A 12864-nucleotide genomic window follows, 5' to 3' on the forward strand; every position below is an offset into this window, starting at 1 on the left:
TACGTGTAATGTCGAGCGATCTTGCTAGTGAGATTGCGAGCGAGGTCAGTAAGCGTAGCCAATCAGATTTACGAGGCAGGACATATCATGATCGCCTTTACGACAATTAGTCATCGTCATCCTTCTTCCACCTGACGCATCGCAGCCGTGCAGTGATGGAAAAGTGGTAAAACTGTCGTAAAAACTACGGTACGATATCATTCGTTCCTTCGTACGTCGTTGACTTTGAAGTTCTAAGTAACGACACGCTCTAATTTATACTGATTAGTTATAGCCGAATTGTAGAAATCGAAATTCCGTTCGAGTTGAACTGTAAATTCCGGCGAGGAATTTGAAATTGGCGCTTTGAATATTGAATAAGGAAGTATCTTATCATATCGTTACATATAACAAAACCAGAAAAAAAGATATTTTCATAAATCATTTTGTTTTTTTCTATCTAGATGGTACATTTAAAAAAAGGCGCAGGTGGCGTCTTACTAATAATATACGTCACGTACGTCTTTCTTGATTCTTTCCAAGTCCGCTACCCGCATTTCGTGATCAGGATGCCGTTCGCCGTGCCCATGGCCGGCGGAATTCCCATGCGTTTTTTCTCCGGTTAGTTCGAACGAACCAATCACCCACCCAGGGAGCTCCAGAGAGATGGTGGGTGATGGGCGAGGTGATAGAAGCGGGGTAGTCGGGATCGATGGAGATAATGCCTATTACTCCTAATGCGAAACTCGCTCTTCTTCTGTCTTTGCCTCGTTCTATCTTCGATCCTGTACCCAGTTTCCCTTCGCCCGACCGTTCCGTTCTCGTAGCTCTTCGCAATCTGTAACCAATGCTCAATTACCATCTTCACTGACTCCATTTTCGACATCTTTCTCTACCCGTTGTCATCGTCATCGATCGGAATTTTACATTTGTAATTTAAATGCGTATTATTGCTAATGTCGGCCAATAATAATAGTATAATAATTTTATATTAGTATTAAAAGGAAAATTAAAATTGTCTATCGAGCTACAAAAATAAATCTCAAAAATATTCACGAGAATACTAATATTTTGAAAATGTTGTTTATATCTTTAGTATTCTACTATTAATTATACAAATAGAAATTTTCATCGTGATTACGTTATAGTTCAAAGTGATAATAAATTATTGCTTAATAAAATGATTCCTTATTTAATTTGAACGATTATTATTCGTTTAATTCGAATAGGAAGAAAATCCTTATTTCTCTCCAATTTCGTCAGTACCAACTTTTTCCATTTACTTTTATTTTTCCAATCGTCTCGTTCACTTTTAGAAAATGCGGAGTATATTACAGAAACAAAACGAAATCGCGCTGAATACACCCCGTAGCAGTAAGTTCTGTGGGCGCAGTAACCTGTTGAGTGTATTCGCGTAAGTGGTGAGTAGTGGATACGTATACGTGCGAAAGTCTGGGGATGAAGTTTCTGGGGGAAATACAGGCGAGACACCACGCTCGTGAAAATTGTAACATACGAACGGTGAGTGTATTCGTATCTAAGAATCCGAGAACAATACATCTGCAGAGCTATGCGAGCGGCCTTGTAACGACTTCGAAAGACGTTTATGCAATCCGATATGAAAGGAGCGCAACCTCTAGTGCAACTGGTGGTAAAAATGGAGATAAAAAAAAAAATAAACGTAATCGAAGAAACATTTTTGAACATTGGGCGAGAAGAGCAGATGAAGTTATGTAGTTTTTACTCATTATTATATGAAATCCTTAAAAATTTCTATCATGAAATATTTCTTGCATTAAAGTTAGCACTGTTCTTAGACAGTACAGTTATTTATATATATATATATATATATATAGAAAGTTGTTCAAGCAGCTACAAGAGTGTCTATAAATAATTAATACTTTCTTTCGATAAAAAAGGATACATAATAAAACTCGCACACGTAATGATATTTTGGAGATCTATAAATATTAATTAAATTATGAATGGCGCTAGCAAGCATTTTTAGTTTTATTTTTAGAATATATAAAAAGATTGTTAACCACTTAAGTGACTGGTAATATAATCAACTTTAACCATTAGCCTTTATTCATCGTCTGCCCTCATCAAGCCGATAAATACATCTATGACATTAATTCGTAGTATCATAGTCTTTCTAACGATCATTTGGCAATTAAATGCATCGTAACGCGAAGTGGCCCTCGAAAGTTTCGAGATACCGCGTTGATATCGATTCTAGATAATGGATATTAAAGATTGTTTTATGATCAGTATGAGAACAGTGTGTGTGTGTGTGTGTGTGTGTGTGTGTGTGTGTGTGTGTGTGTGTGTGTGTGTGTGTGTGTGTGTGTGTGTGAATGTATCACGCATAGATTAAATTATTAAAGCGAGAACAGGCGAGTATGAGACAACTCCGTTTTTCAAAATAAATTATTTTGTTATTTCGCTGAAAACTAACTAAATATGACTTCGTATTTTCGTTGAAACACACGTCGAGAAACAGTAACCTTTCGCTTTTATCGGATTGCATCGTTTAAGTATCTTTTGTGAACGCTACGCACGAATGTTCCGATCACGTCTATATTTCGCGATCATAAATTACATCAACTCGCTAACAGCACGCTTTGAAATTAGCGTTGTAACGTGGTCGATCGTTGCACCGGGGAATAACAATGTCCCTGGCTCACGTGCGCACATGTATTTATACCGGGCATTGTGTGCATCTAATTTCGGAACAATGTTGACGTCATTTCCGTTTTCATTTAATCCGCTGATGACTATATGAAATGTTTGGACATTGCAGATCATATATATTAATCAGTATGCATTTATGATCAGAAATCCTGCGACAGCGAAATAGATGTAGATGTTCCGCAAGCAAGGACACAGCATATTTCAAAGTTTGGAGAGAGAGAGAGAGAGAGAGACTTGATTAAAATAATATTTTTGTAAGATTTCCTGCGTGACATGGACTTCTTACACATCTTTTTCGTAAAAATTTTACTCTTGCATATTCTAGATAAACATATTTTTATCTTTTATAATTTTTATCGCTTATGGAATGAAGAAGATCATTACTTTTCTACTTTAGGAAAATAAAAACGTAATCTCTTCTCACTTTATTACGTTGTAGTTGATACAAGCAAATATGAGCGTTTACGAGAAAAAAACCTTCGACGAGAGAAGAAGACATTTGTTTTGCACGCACAGTCGCTCATAATCGTGCATCGCCGCCAAGATTCGATTCGCGAAGTGCCGATGAAATTAGCGTTCGTTTGGTCAAACGTTTCGCGACGGAAGTAACAATGTGCGTCCGCGCCTGGTGCGCCGACAATCGTGCTTGCGATCGTGAGATCGGTGTATGTACGTGGCATTGTGTTGGCCGTTAAGCATTTGATACGGCCACCTTCCTGTCGCGCGTCCCGTCGGTGCTATTGTCGCCGGTGCGTTCGTGTTGTAACCGAGCCGCGTCGTTTCTCCGTGTGCGATACGATACGATACGATACGCCCGTCGACCATGCACCAACGGCGACGAGTGTGTGACGCACGTACGAAGAGCGGCACTTAGGACGGCGTGCATACTGAAGTGGCCGGGCGAAAATGAAGTGACAAGCCCGACGAAAGCGGACGTGCATATGAGTCGAGATATGATAAAATGTAAAAACGAGATAAGGAAAAATATATATAGGAAACATGGACTAAAACTGAATCTCGAGAGAGCGCGCTCGTAAATGACAAGTGCATGAATACGTTTCATGGTTAAAACTCGCAAAAAAGATACATATTTTCATCGGACATTTTTGTCGGAATATCATATTTAAATTTAATAATTAAAGAACATTAAAGCGGGATTATTAGAAAATTTCATTATCATCATTATAAATTTAAAATAGGTTTGCATTAGGTAAATAAAAAAATTAAGCATTTATTAGAATGTTAATTAAAATATTAGTTAAATGTTTATTATGTTAATAATAGTTAGTAAGTTCTTGTTTTGTAAAGCTCACGTCAACGAGAATGAAATTATAGAATAGATTTTTTTATTCGATCTCGATAATAATTTGTAACACATCATCTTTTTATATAGCACAAATAATCTTAAAATTGTGTTTTTTATACACTACTAAGAAAGAATTTTTTTATTCGTAGCAGTATGAAAATAGCAAAGTTTTTATTAGAAAACTTCATGTTTTGCGACTGTCGTTTTACACTTGCAAGTATTCAACAATAACACGTAAAAAATGAAATAAAAGTTGACCTACATTGAGAGGAAGTTAACAATAAAATTTGAACGTGTTGCGTGGTCAATTACTATTTTACTCTAACTTAATATTCTTGCAATTTTTTGATGTCGCGTCGATAAAGTTCTTCGCATTTTCATATTTTACTTTTTATTCCATTGGTTATTTATCTTTTTTATTATACTCAATAAAAAAGTAAACAGGAAAAATCGACAAAACATGTAAAAAACACATTTGCAATTCGTTTGTATAATTGTTTTTTCGCTTCTTGTGTTTGCACACGGCCTTACGCACATAATGCAAGAGCGATAAGCGCGAGTATGTCTTTGAGACTGAACAATGAATGCGTCCACGAACGCTTACGCAGTGCACCTTCGACTGCTCTCGCAACGCGAACGAATTGGTAAAATCTCGTTAGTTGCAAAGTCACGAGATTTCGAGACGGGAGTTCGGTAGATCCACGATACGGGCTTTGTTTCTCGTCTGACTTCTGTGCGTTTCAGCCTCGAATCGTCGCAGTTTCCATCGGATGGATAATCGATTCCGATAATTGCGCGAGACGATAGCTCAAGCATGATCATACGACGATGCCTATTGTTTGCAGAAGCGAAGGTTTCAGTTGATAATGATCAGCATACGGCGCATGTGGATACGGCGATGATGACCATTTGGATAGAGCGAGCGCGGTGGGAGAATGCATAGAGAATGTGCATAGAACGCAACCGCATAACCGGATATGAACGTATTAATTATTGAAGACGGGACAGACAGGCCGACCGCGGTAGATATAAAAACACCGCGGAACAAACAACCGGAGAACTCGTGGATTATTTTGGGGCTGCAATTACATTTTTTATACGGCAATCCGATGTTACGTCTGCCCGGCGCAACAGTCGTGCGCCGCCACAAAGCGCATCTACTATTCGGATCGGATTAATATTGCCTGTTTTATCTTGAATATAACGTATGTCAAAGTAAAAACAAAAACGCTTGTTGTCAAAGAACTAGTGAAATAAAATACCGTTTGCTGCAAAATATCGTAATTGCAGATAACGGCGATTATTGTTTCGAGATCGTGTACGTGTTATTACATTTGGTTTCAATAGACTCTTCCAGCTTTTTATTATAGCGCATTTTTGAATATGCATTTGTAACCCTTGAAACTCGTTAAAATTCTGCTACTTTCGCTGCAATATTGCAATGCAATTTATGAATTTAATTGTGCGCCATAATGAAAAACCGGATCTCTTTTAAGAACGTAAATCATTTTAATACTGCGTGATTATATCGCATTTATCAGTGAATACGATGAAATCTCAAAATATATATATATATATATATATATATATATATATATATATATTCGTATGACTTGAAGTCTCTTTTAGCATTCCCTCTGTGTACAATAATGGTTATAATTTTGCACAATTTTTGAAGAAATTTATGGATGAGAGAAATAAATAGGCAATGCGAATAAATAACATTAACAAATGTAAAGCGACATTAACAAATAGGCAGATTTATAAACGATAACGTTTGGCTTACCGCCAAGCTACTTAAAATTTGAACAATACATAATACCTTGAAAATCAATACAGATGATTCATAACTTTGCACGGAACATGCACCTTATTTCTAGCGCCTGTAACTCTCGGCAACAAGATTAAAATGAGATTAAATTTATAAAGACGTTAATATGAAATTTCATCGTAACGATGTAAACACTTTACTGATACTCTTAATCAACTACTTTTCACATTATATCCTTATTATTACTCTACAGTTTTAATATTATTATTGTTTTTTTTTATAACATTAACTTTTGTTATCCTAAATTTTATTTCGTATTAAACATTCGTTAAACGGATATTTAAACAACTAATTTTTAATAATCTTTATGCCATAAAGTAGCGCGATATAATAATTTATTAGCGCGCTATTTTTTTTATGTTTCTTGAAAAATTTTAAAAACTTGATTATGTAATTTAAAAATCTTAATTATATAAATATTTGTTGTTTCATTTATCATTTACAAAATATATATAAATATATATAATATATATAATATAATATTTTGCATTATTCTAATATCTGAATATTTTTTATCAAGTTCTTAATATATATGAAATGTCTCTTAAAAATATTTAGTACCAAAGGCCTTAATTTACCGGTAAACTAACCACGAAATTGACTGACTAAAACGACCCGTTTTCGTCTATTGTTACATAGTACACGTATTAAGTTTCCGGGAAGCAGTACACAACGGCGTGATAATACATATCACTGGTGCAGTGATTATTCCTACTGCTCTCATATATAAAAGTCAGCGCGCGACGATACGTTTGCCAATTAAAAACTCAGTTAAACACTACGTATCTAACCGTTTATTAAACACGACCGTTTCTTGGCGCCACGTAGAAATTCAATTTCGTTCCTGCAAAGCTTCGTGTGGGATTACGAGATCGCGAGGCTTCTATTCGGCGCAATCGAGTTCCAACTACATAAACGGCATACGAGCACATTTTTATCTAACCGGGACCACAGTGTGCAATCAGAGAAGCGCCCGTTGACTCGTGACGCTTCCGGTTCAGGCTTCCGGTCCACGGAACCGCACCGTTTCCGTTCGACTGCCCAGCCCACCGATCCCGACCACCGACCGTCGTGGTATATCGAGATCCTACGCTCGAGGAGCAGTATCGAGATCAGTGCTAACGCTTCGTCACGAGAATGCAAGGACGGAATACTCGCTCGCACCCGGATAATTAGTTCCGAGTGGTATTCGTCGTGGTTGCGGAGAATCGAACTGCTGTGCATGTGATCCGCGAGTCTGTTATTTAACCTACCGTCCGAGTTGACATGCAGGAATAATGATCCGCTTATTGCACTTGAAAGATGCGCTAATCAGTTTCGATCTAACAGCTTCGTGTCTGGGAAGAATTATAATTATAATTTGTCGGTTAATGTCATCGAGTGTTCGCGCTATGAGGAATCAAAGAGAATAGTGTTTGGTGAATTTGACGTAATATTTCTTTTTACATTATTAATAGTGATAAACCCATAATTGTGATTAAACGTATCTTTTTTTCATTTTCGTTTCGTTTGTGTTGTACATTTATGAAAAAAACTAGGGTCAGGTTTACAATTTATATTCAACGCTCAAAAAATGTATCTATTCCAAGCTTTACACAACAAAATGCTCGGCTTTATCCTTAATGGGAATGTGAAATTCATCTTGCGGGATGATAACAAATAAGCTGTGCTTTTACTTCGACATTCGCAGCCACGAGACAAGGAATTTGCCGTGAGGATGACTAAAATTAAGGATCATGAAGATCCAGTGTACATTTCCTAATTTTATTGGAGGTTTGGCGAGATAATTGTAGTCGATCATCGTTGAGTGAGAGAAGTGATAATCGCCACGACCGGTGGATGCGGCTGTATCTGCGGCCGTGATACGCGAAAATGGCGGTTTCGCCCGGTAAGAATAAATTGAAAATGGGCAGTGCGGGCCGATACTACGGTGCTTATCTCATCTACGACATGGCAAACTCATGCCTCGCCGCCTTGCACGCCAAGATGCCTCCTCCGGTCGTCGTCACGCGAACCAACCCTCCGTCTCCTCTGCACATCCAGAACCCCCGTAAGTTTTCTTCGTCTTTTCTATATTTCTCCGTTTGTGTGACTGGCGCTTCGGTAACGTGATGGCAATTGCAGATGTTCGATTCCCTCGATTTTCCTCGCGTTTCAGCAATTAAATTTTCCCTCCGGTCTCTCTTTAGAGAGACGAATTGATTCAATAAAGTATGATGTAATAATTCAACGGAAATATTTTGCGAAATATTGTTATTTCGCGGATTTTTATTAGTGCAACATTGTTAACATGGAATTACTTATTTTATTTATCAAATATAATGAAAAAATACCGAGACATCATGTTACAAGCATGTAGGCAATGTTCTATAAATAAATGTAGATAATTGACTTTACGGAAATAAATCATATGTAGATTAGAAGAGTATTATAGGAAGACATGTTCCAATGTCAGCTATGAGATATTAGGTGCTGGATACAAAAATAGCCATATCGTTGTTCATCGTTATTAATATATGACAGCTCGTTCAGATAATGGCGTTCAGTCAATGGCAGAATCTTTCCGGTTGCATGTTTCAAGCCGATTAGAACTAACATACTTAAAAAGAAAAAAAGGGAAGAATGTCAGAGCGAACAAAAACGTGTAAAAATAAAAAGATTTGTAGCTTTAGCGGTAACGATCTTGTTAACATTATCAAGATAATTTATTAGGCAAGAATCGTCTATCGCTTTATGTTAACAGCCATAATATCGCACTCGGACTACACGGCGACAGTTCTCGCCAAGATATACGAAATTGTATTTCGGCCAAACGCATACGTACATTTATTATTATTATACTGCATCGCACATAAGCAAAGACATATAATTATATTATGCGGACTGAATTACATTACAATATTCTTAATTACGTTAATGTAACGCGAGAATGCCTGTGCTCATAACATGATGCCATCGCATTTCCGTGTGCAGTCCAGCACGAGATTGTACTTGCATTTTTAACCTCGAGGTAGATAAAATCTAAATACGGCGTTTCTCTCGAAAAATTCGAATCAATTTCACATAGTAGGCGAGGCGCTGTATGGTATACTAAACAGTTCCACGCCCGTTTCCGCACAAACGACTTTTAAGGCAATATCGATAACATTAAATATTCACTACCCAAATACGTCCAAAGCTGATGTCTTATTCAGAGAAATAGCGGCGTAACAGTGTGTATGTGAGTGCGGTGTACATTATTCTCATAACCGTATGCTACGGCAATGCGTAGTAAACTGTTTTCAATGGCGAATATCGCTACGCCTATAATATCGCAGTATACACTAATACTGATGGTTAGTAACTCGAGAAAGACTTCTTATAACAGCTGCTGATCCGATGTCACGGGTGAAGGTAGCATCTTTGAAAGAGAATATTCTCTAATATTGCGCAAAAATTTTAAGATTGACAACATTACATTTTATATATTTTTATATATTACATTTTTAAATTCTATCGTTATGATTTTAATAACGATTAGGTTCATTAAGTTTAAAGGTTAAAGCGTAATGATAAAAGTTACATTTATAATTTAGCAACTTAATAATTCACTTGTCATGTATCATCAATATCTGTGCGGCTAGCGTATAAACGTGTCCCTTGTTCATTATTTGAACGTTGATATCTCGGACTAACAATTTTTTTCCTCTTGACATCCACCCTTGTCAACGATACTGGATAGCGACCGATAATACGCGACAAACTCAATAATACATCAACATCCGATATGTCGAGCCGCGCTTTCTCCCTCCATCGCTTCTCCCGACACCTGCTTGCGCGTCTCCCTTGTCATATTTTATTTTCTTCCCTTCCCTTTATACTCCCAACAGTCGGCCAGGTAAGGAAGTAAGAAGGCATAGATGCTGACGTAAGAAAGGGTGGAAACACTCTATGAGACGGGATAGCGTGTCTGTTTTGATTTATAAGAATTCGCCACGAACCCCTAACCCACCTTTCTAAGTCTGGCCTCACCCCCGGGCTCTCATAGATCGAGCTAGATCAACCCCCACCCCCTCGACCTATCTCGCGCGTGAATAATAGGCAGATACCCTACTACCCATCGCTCCACCAACCTTGCCACGATTTTCTCCTCTCATTTCTCCCACCGTTCTCTATCTCTTTCTCGCTTTTTCCTCGCTCTTTTTTCATTCGTTTCTATCGCGTCCCGATCGCGCGCCGATCGTTCTTCTCGCGAACGACGGACGAGCTTCATCTCGTCGCTGGTCAATGAAACGATCTATCAACGTTTGTGCCAGAACAAGAACTGTTACAAAACATTAGCGAGTCATGAAAGATTTTGCATCGCCCGTTTCGCGAGGGTATACACGGATCGGGGACACGTCATCAATCTTTTTACTTCGCGCGCGTCGGTCCGGTTCCAACGCGGCTGGAGATGAGTCGTGATATCCGAGAGACGAGTCGCGCTAATTTGCAGATGTCGCGCTCTCACACATTGATAAATAGGAGATATTACTTTGATTACTCTTATTTTCAGTGGAATTTTTATTACTCTTATTTTTCAGTGGAATCGTGTAGATTCGTTGTTGCTACTTGTCAATTGGATGAAGATTTCATTATGCAAAATGTATCTTGAAGTGAGATAAATGAATCCAAAACTTTTTTTTATTTTTTTTTTAATATTTTGCTAGATTATTAATACTATTTGTAATTTCTTATTTTAAAAGAAATATAAAAATATTATATGTGCTTTATACATTATAACAGAAAATGTTACAAATTTTTTACAATATGTTACAAATATTTTTTAAAAATTCATTATATTTTATGATAACTTTTAAGATATCTTATAAAAATACATCTGCGTCGCGATGCATTACATGAAATCGACGTAATTATATAGGAGAGTAATTTATAATTTGAAAAAATTATTGTCTATTTGCAAATTATACCGACCTGCTATAATAATCGAATGCTGTTCGCTAAAGAAGAGAGAAAACAAAACGTCTGCAAACTTTCTCAATACACGTTTGTCGGCCTACTTATTTTTTCAATGGGAGTTTTTCATAGTGACACACCCTGTCGTTGCCTGCAGTATGCCTGTCAGCTTTAATCTACTTGTGATTGTTACATATCCCTAGAAAGGCCTATTGCCCCGGTTCACTCGTCAATTATTACCATAATAGTAAAAGTAATTTTCATATTCTATTTCATTGACTTTGGATTAAAAAAAAAAAGATTTAGATGTAATCTCTATAAAAGTAGAGATGAATAATAATATGACATATAATTTTGCGTATGTATATGTGTATATAATTTTTCCAGAATCTTTAGATACAATGCATTAAGTATATAAATGCGAATAATAAATATACCCAATGGCATGTTAATATAATACACGCCACGATATCATATTTTTTAGCTTTGTCTATGTATAATATGTACATGTGTCCCAATACTAATATCCGAATACAGATAACTTTGTTATACGTACAAACGTTCAAGATTTTGCTGTTTCGCAAAATCTCATGAAATATGCTGTGTGTACCAGGGTTATTCAAGGCAAGCGCGAATACATCATAAGTGCTACCATACGCTTAATTATTCACAGGCGCACTCGTATAATTACTCGTACAATTTCTCCGCAATATCGCACGTACTATCGTTACTCGTGCTGCGACCCTGCCATCGGCCAGTGTCATACCTCCGAACGTGCAATTTTTTTTGCATTGTTCTCACGAACGCGAGGTATACATCGATCGATTCCGCGTACTTATAGCTTTAGAGCTTGCAAGCTAAAACAAAATGCATGTGACATATACACGTTAGCTAAAAGGCGAATGCATTTTACGTGTCGATGTAAAAACTCAATAATTTTCATCCCTATATCAATTAAAGGAGAAATGATCATTTTTATATAAATGAATTACAATAAATTTTTATCTTAATTTTACATTTTAATTTTATTTACATTTTAGTTTTAATATTAATTAAATAAAAAAATTATATTACAAATGTATAAAATTTATCACTGGCTATTTAGTTTATTAACAAAATTTATTAAAAATTATTTATATACAATGATTTACGCACAATGATTTACACAATCATCGTCCAATAACGTATGCAGCCAATAAACATTTGTCAATTCTGTATACATATAAAATCGATTGTAACAAGGATCAATGTTACGTGTCATGCAGAATTTGTTAGTATACAACCTGTTATTCACGTACCTTTATCTTAATTAAAACAGAAAAGTGAGTCGTGCAGGTCGCTCGTAAAGCATCTCGCTTGATTACAGAAACAATACCTTGTTAACCTCCTACCAGCGATCTGCCAATCACGTCCACAGGTAAGAGTCGCTGCTGTGCTACTTAGACGTCCAGAGACTTTCACGGTATTCGTGTAATTGTCGTAATCCCTCTGGATATCGGCTTGCTATAAATGCAATAAAAGTATCGTCATTGTCATGGATCTCTCACGATCTGATTACGCCGCGTTCAATTCATAATACCAAGAGAATTCTTTTGTGTAAAAGTTTCTCGTCATGAATACAATTATTTATTAAATCTCATGATCATGAGATTAAAAGATTCTCATTTTTTTAAGTTTTGACTTTACAATTTTTCAATTTCAACCAATATTTATGAACGTTATAATTAAATTATAAAACTTCTTTTCATATTTCTATCTGCATTTTACGCATTTTTGAAATGAGTTGCACATATATTTTATATTCTGAAACATGGACAACATAAAACTTTCAGAAATTTATTGTGACCAAATAATAACAGCAAGGGATTGCGATTTAGTTGCTATGTACTGCTCTGTATGTTTTAAAATAACAATCCAATTTCCATGCGGGAACATTTTATACACACTTGCAGATATTTGTGAGGTCAAGCCCGAATTACTCCCTCGGGGAAACCCCCTAGCTTACCTCTTCAAAATTGCTTTGCATAACGTATTTGTGTAAGATACAAGAGACTCTCCAAAAAAATTATTCTCCCGTTAAGATAAAAAGAGCGGCACATAATATTTCTTCGTTATTACT

General features: G+C 36.4%; 1 protein-coding gene across 7 annotated transcripts in view; it reads left to right on the top strand.

Moving 5' to 3' along the window:
- The window catches only part of LOC105425085 (nucleolysin TIAR), a 397755-nt gene that overhangs the window by 251872 nt on the left and 133019 nt on the right, over window positions 1–12864 (top strand). The window contains exon 1 of one of the 7 annotated variants that reach the window (XM_011635642.3): window positions 6695–7860. The exons of the other annotated variants lie outside the window; for them this stretch is intronic. Coding sequence (XP_011633944.2) covers window positions 7683–7860 — 178 coding nt within the window. The 5' untranslated portion in view covers window positions 6695–7682. Of the gene's footprint in view, window positions 1–6694; window positions 7861–12864 lie in introns of those variants that run through there. 7 annotated transcript variants of the gene reach the window in all.

This window comes from Pogonomyrmex barbatus, unplaced genomic scaffold (genome assembly GCF_055798465.1).
Source record: "Pogonomyrmex barbatus isolate J1 unplaced genomic scaffold, ASM5579846v1 scaffold1, whole genome shotgun sequence".
Classification (NCBI taxonomy): domain Eukaryota; kingdom Metazoa; phylum Arthropoda; class Insecta; order Hymenoptera; family Formicidae; genus Pogonomyrmex; species Pogonomyrmex barbatus.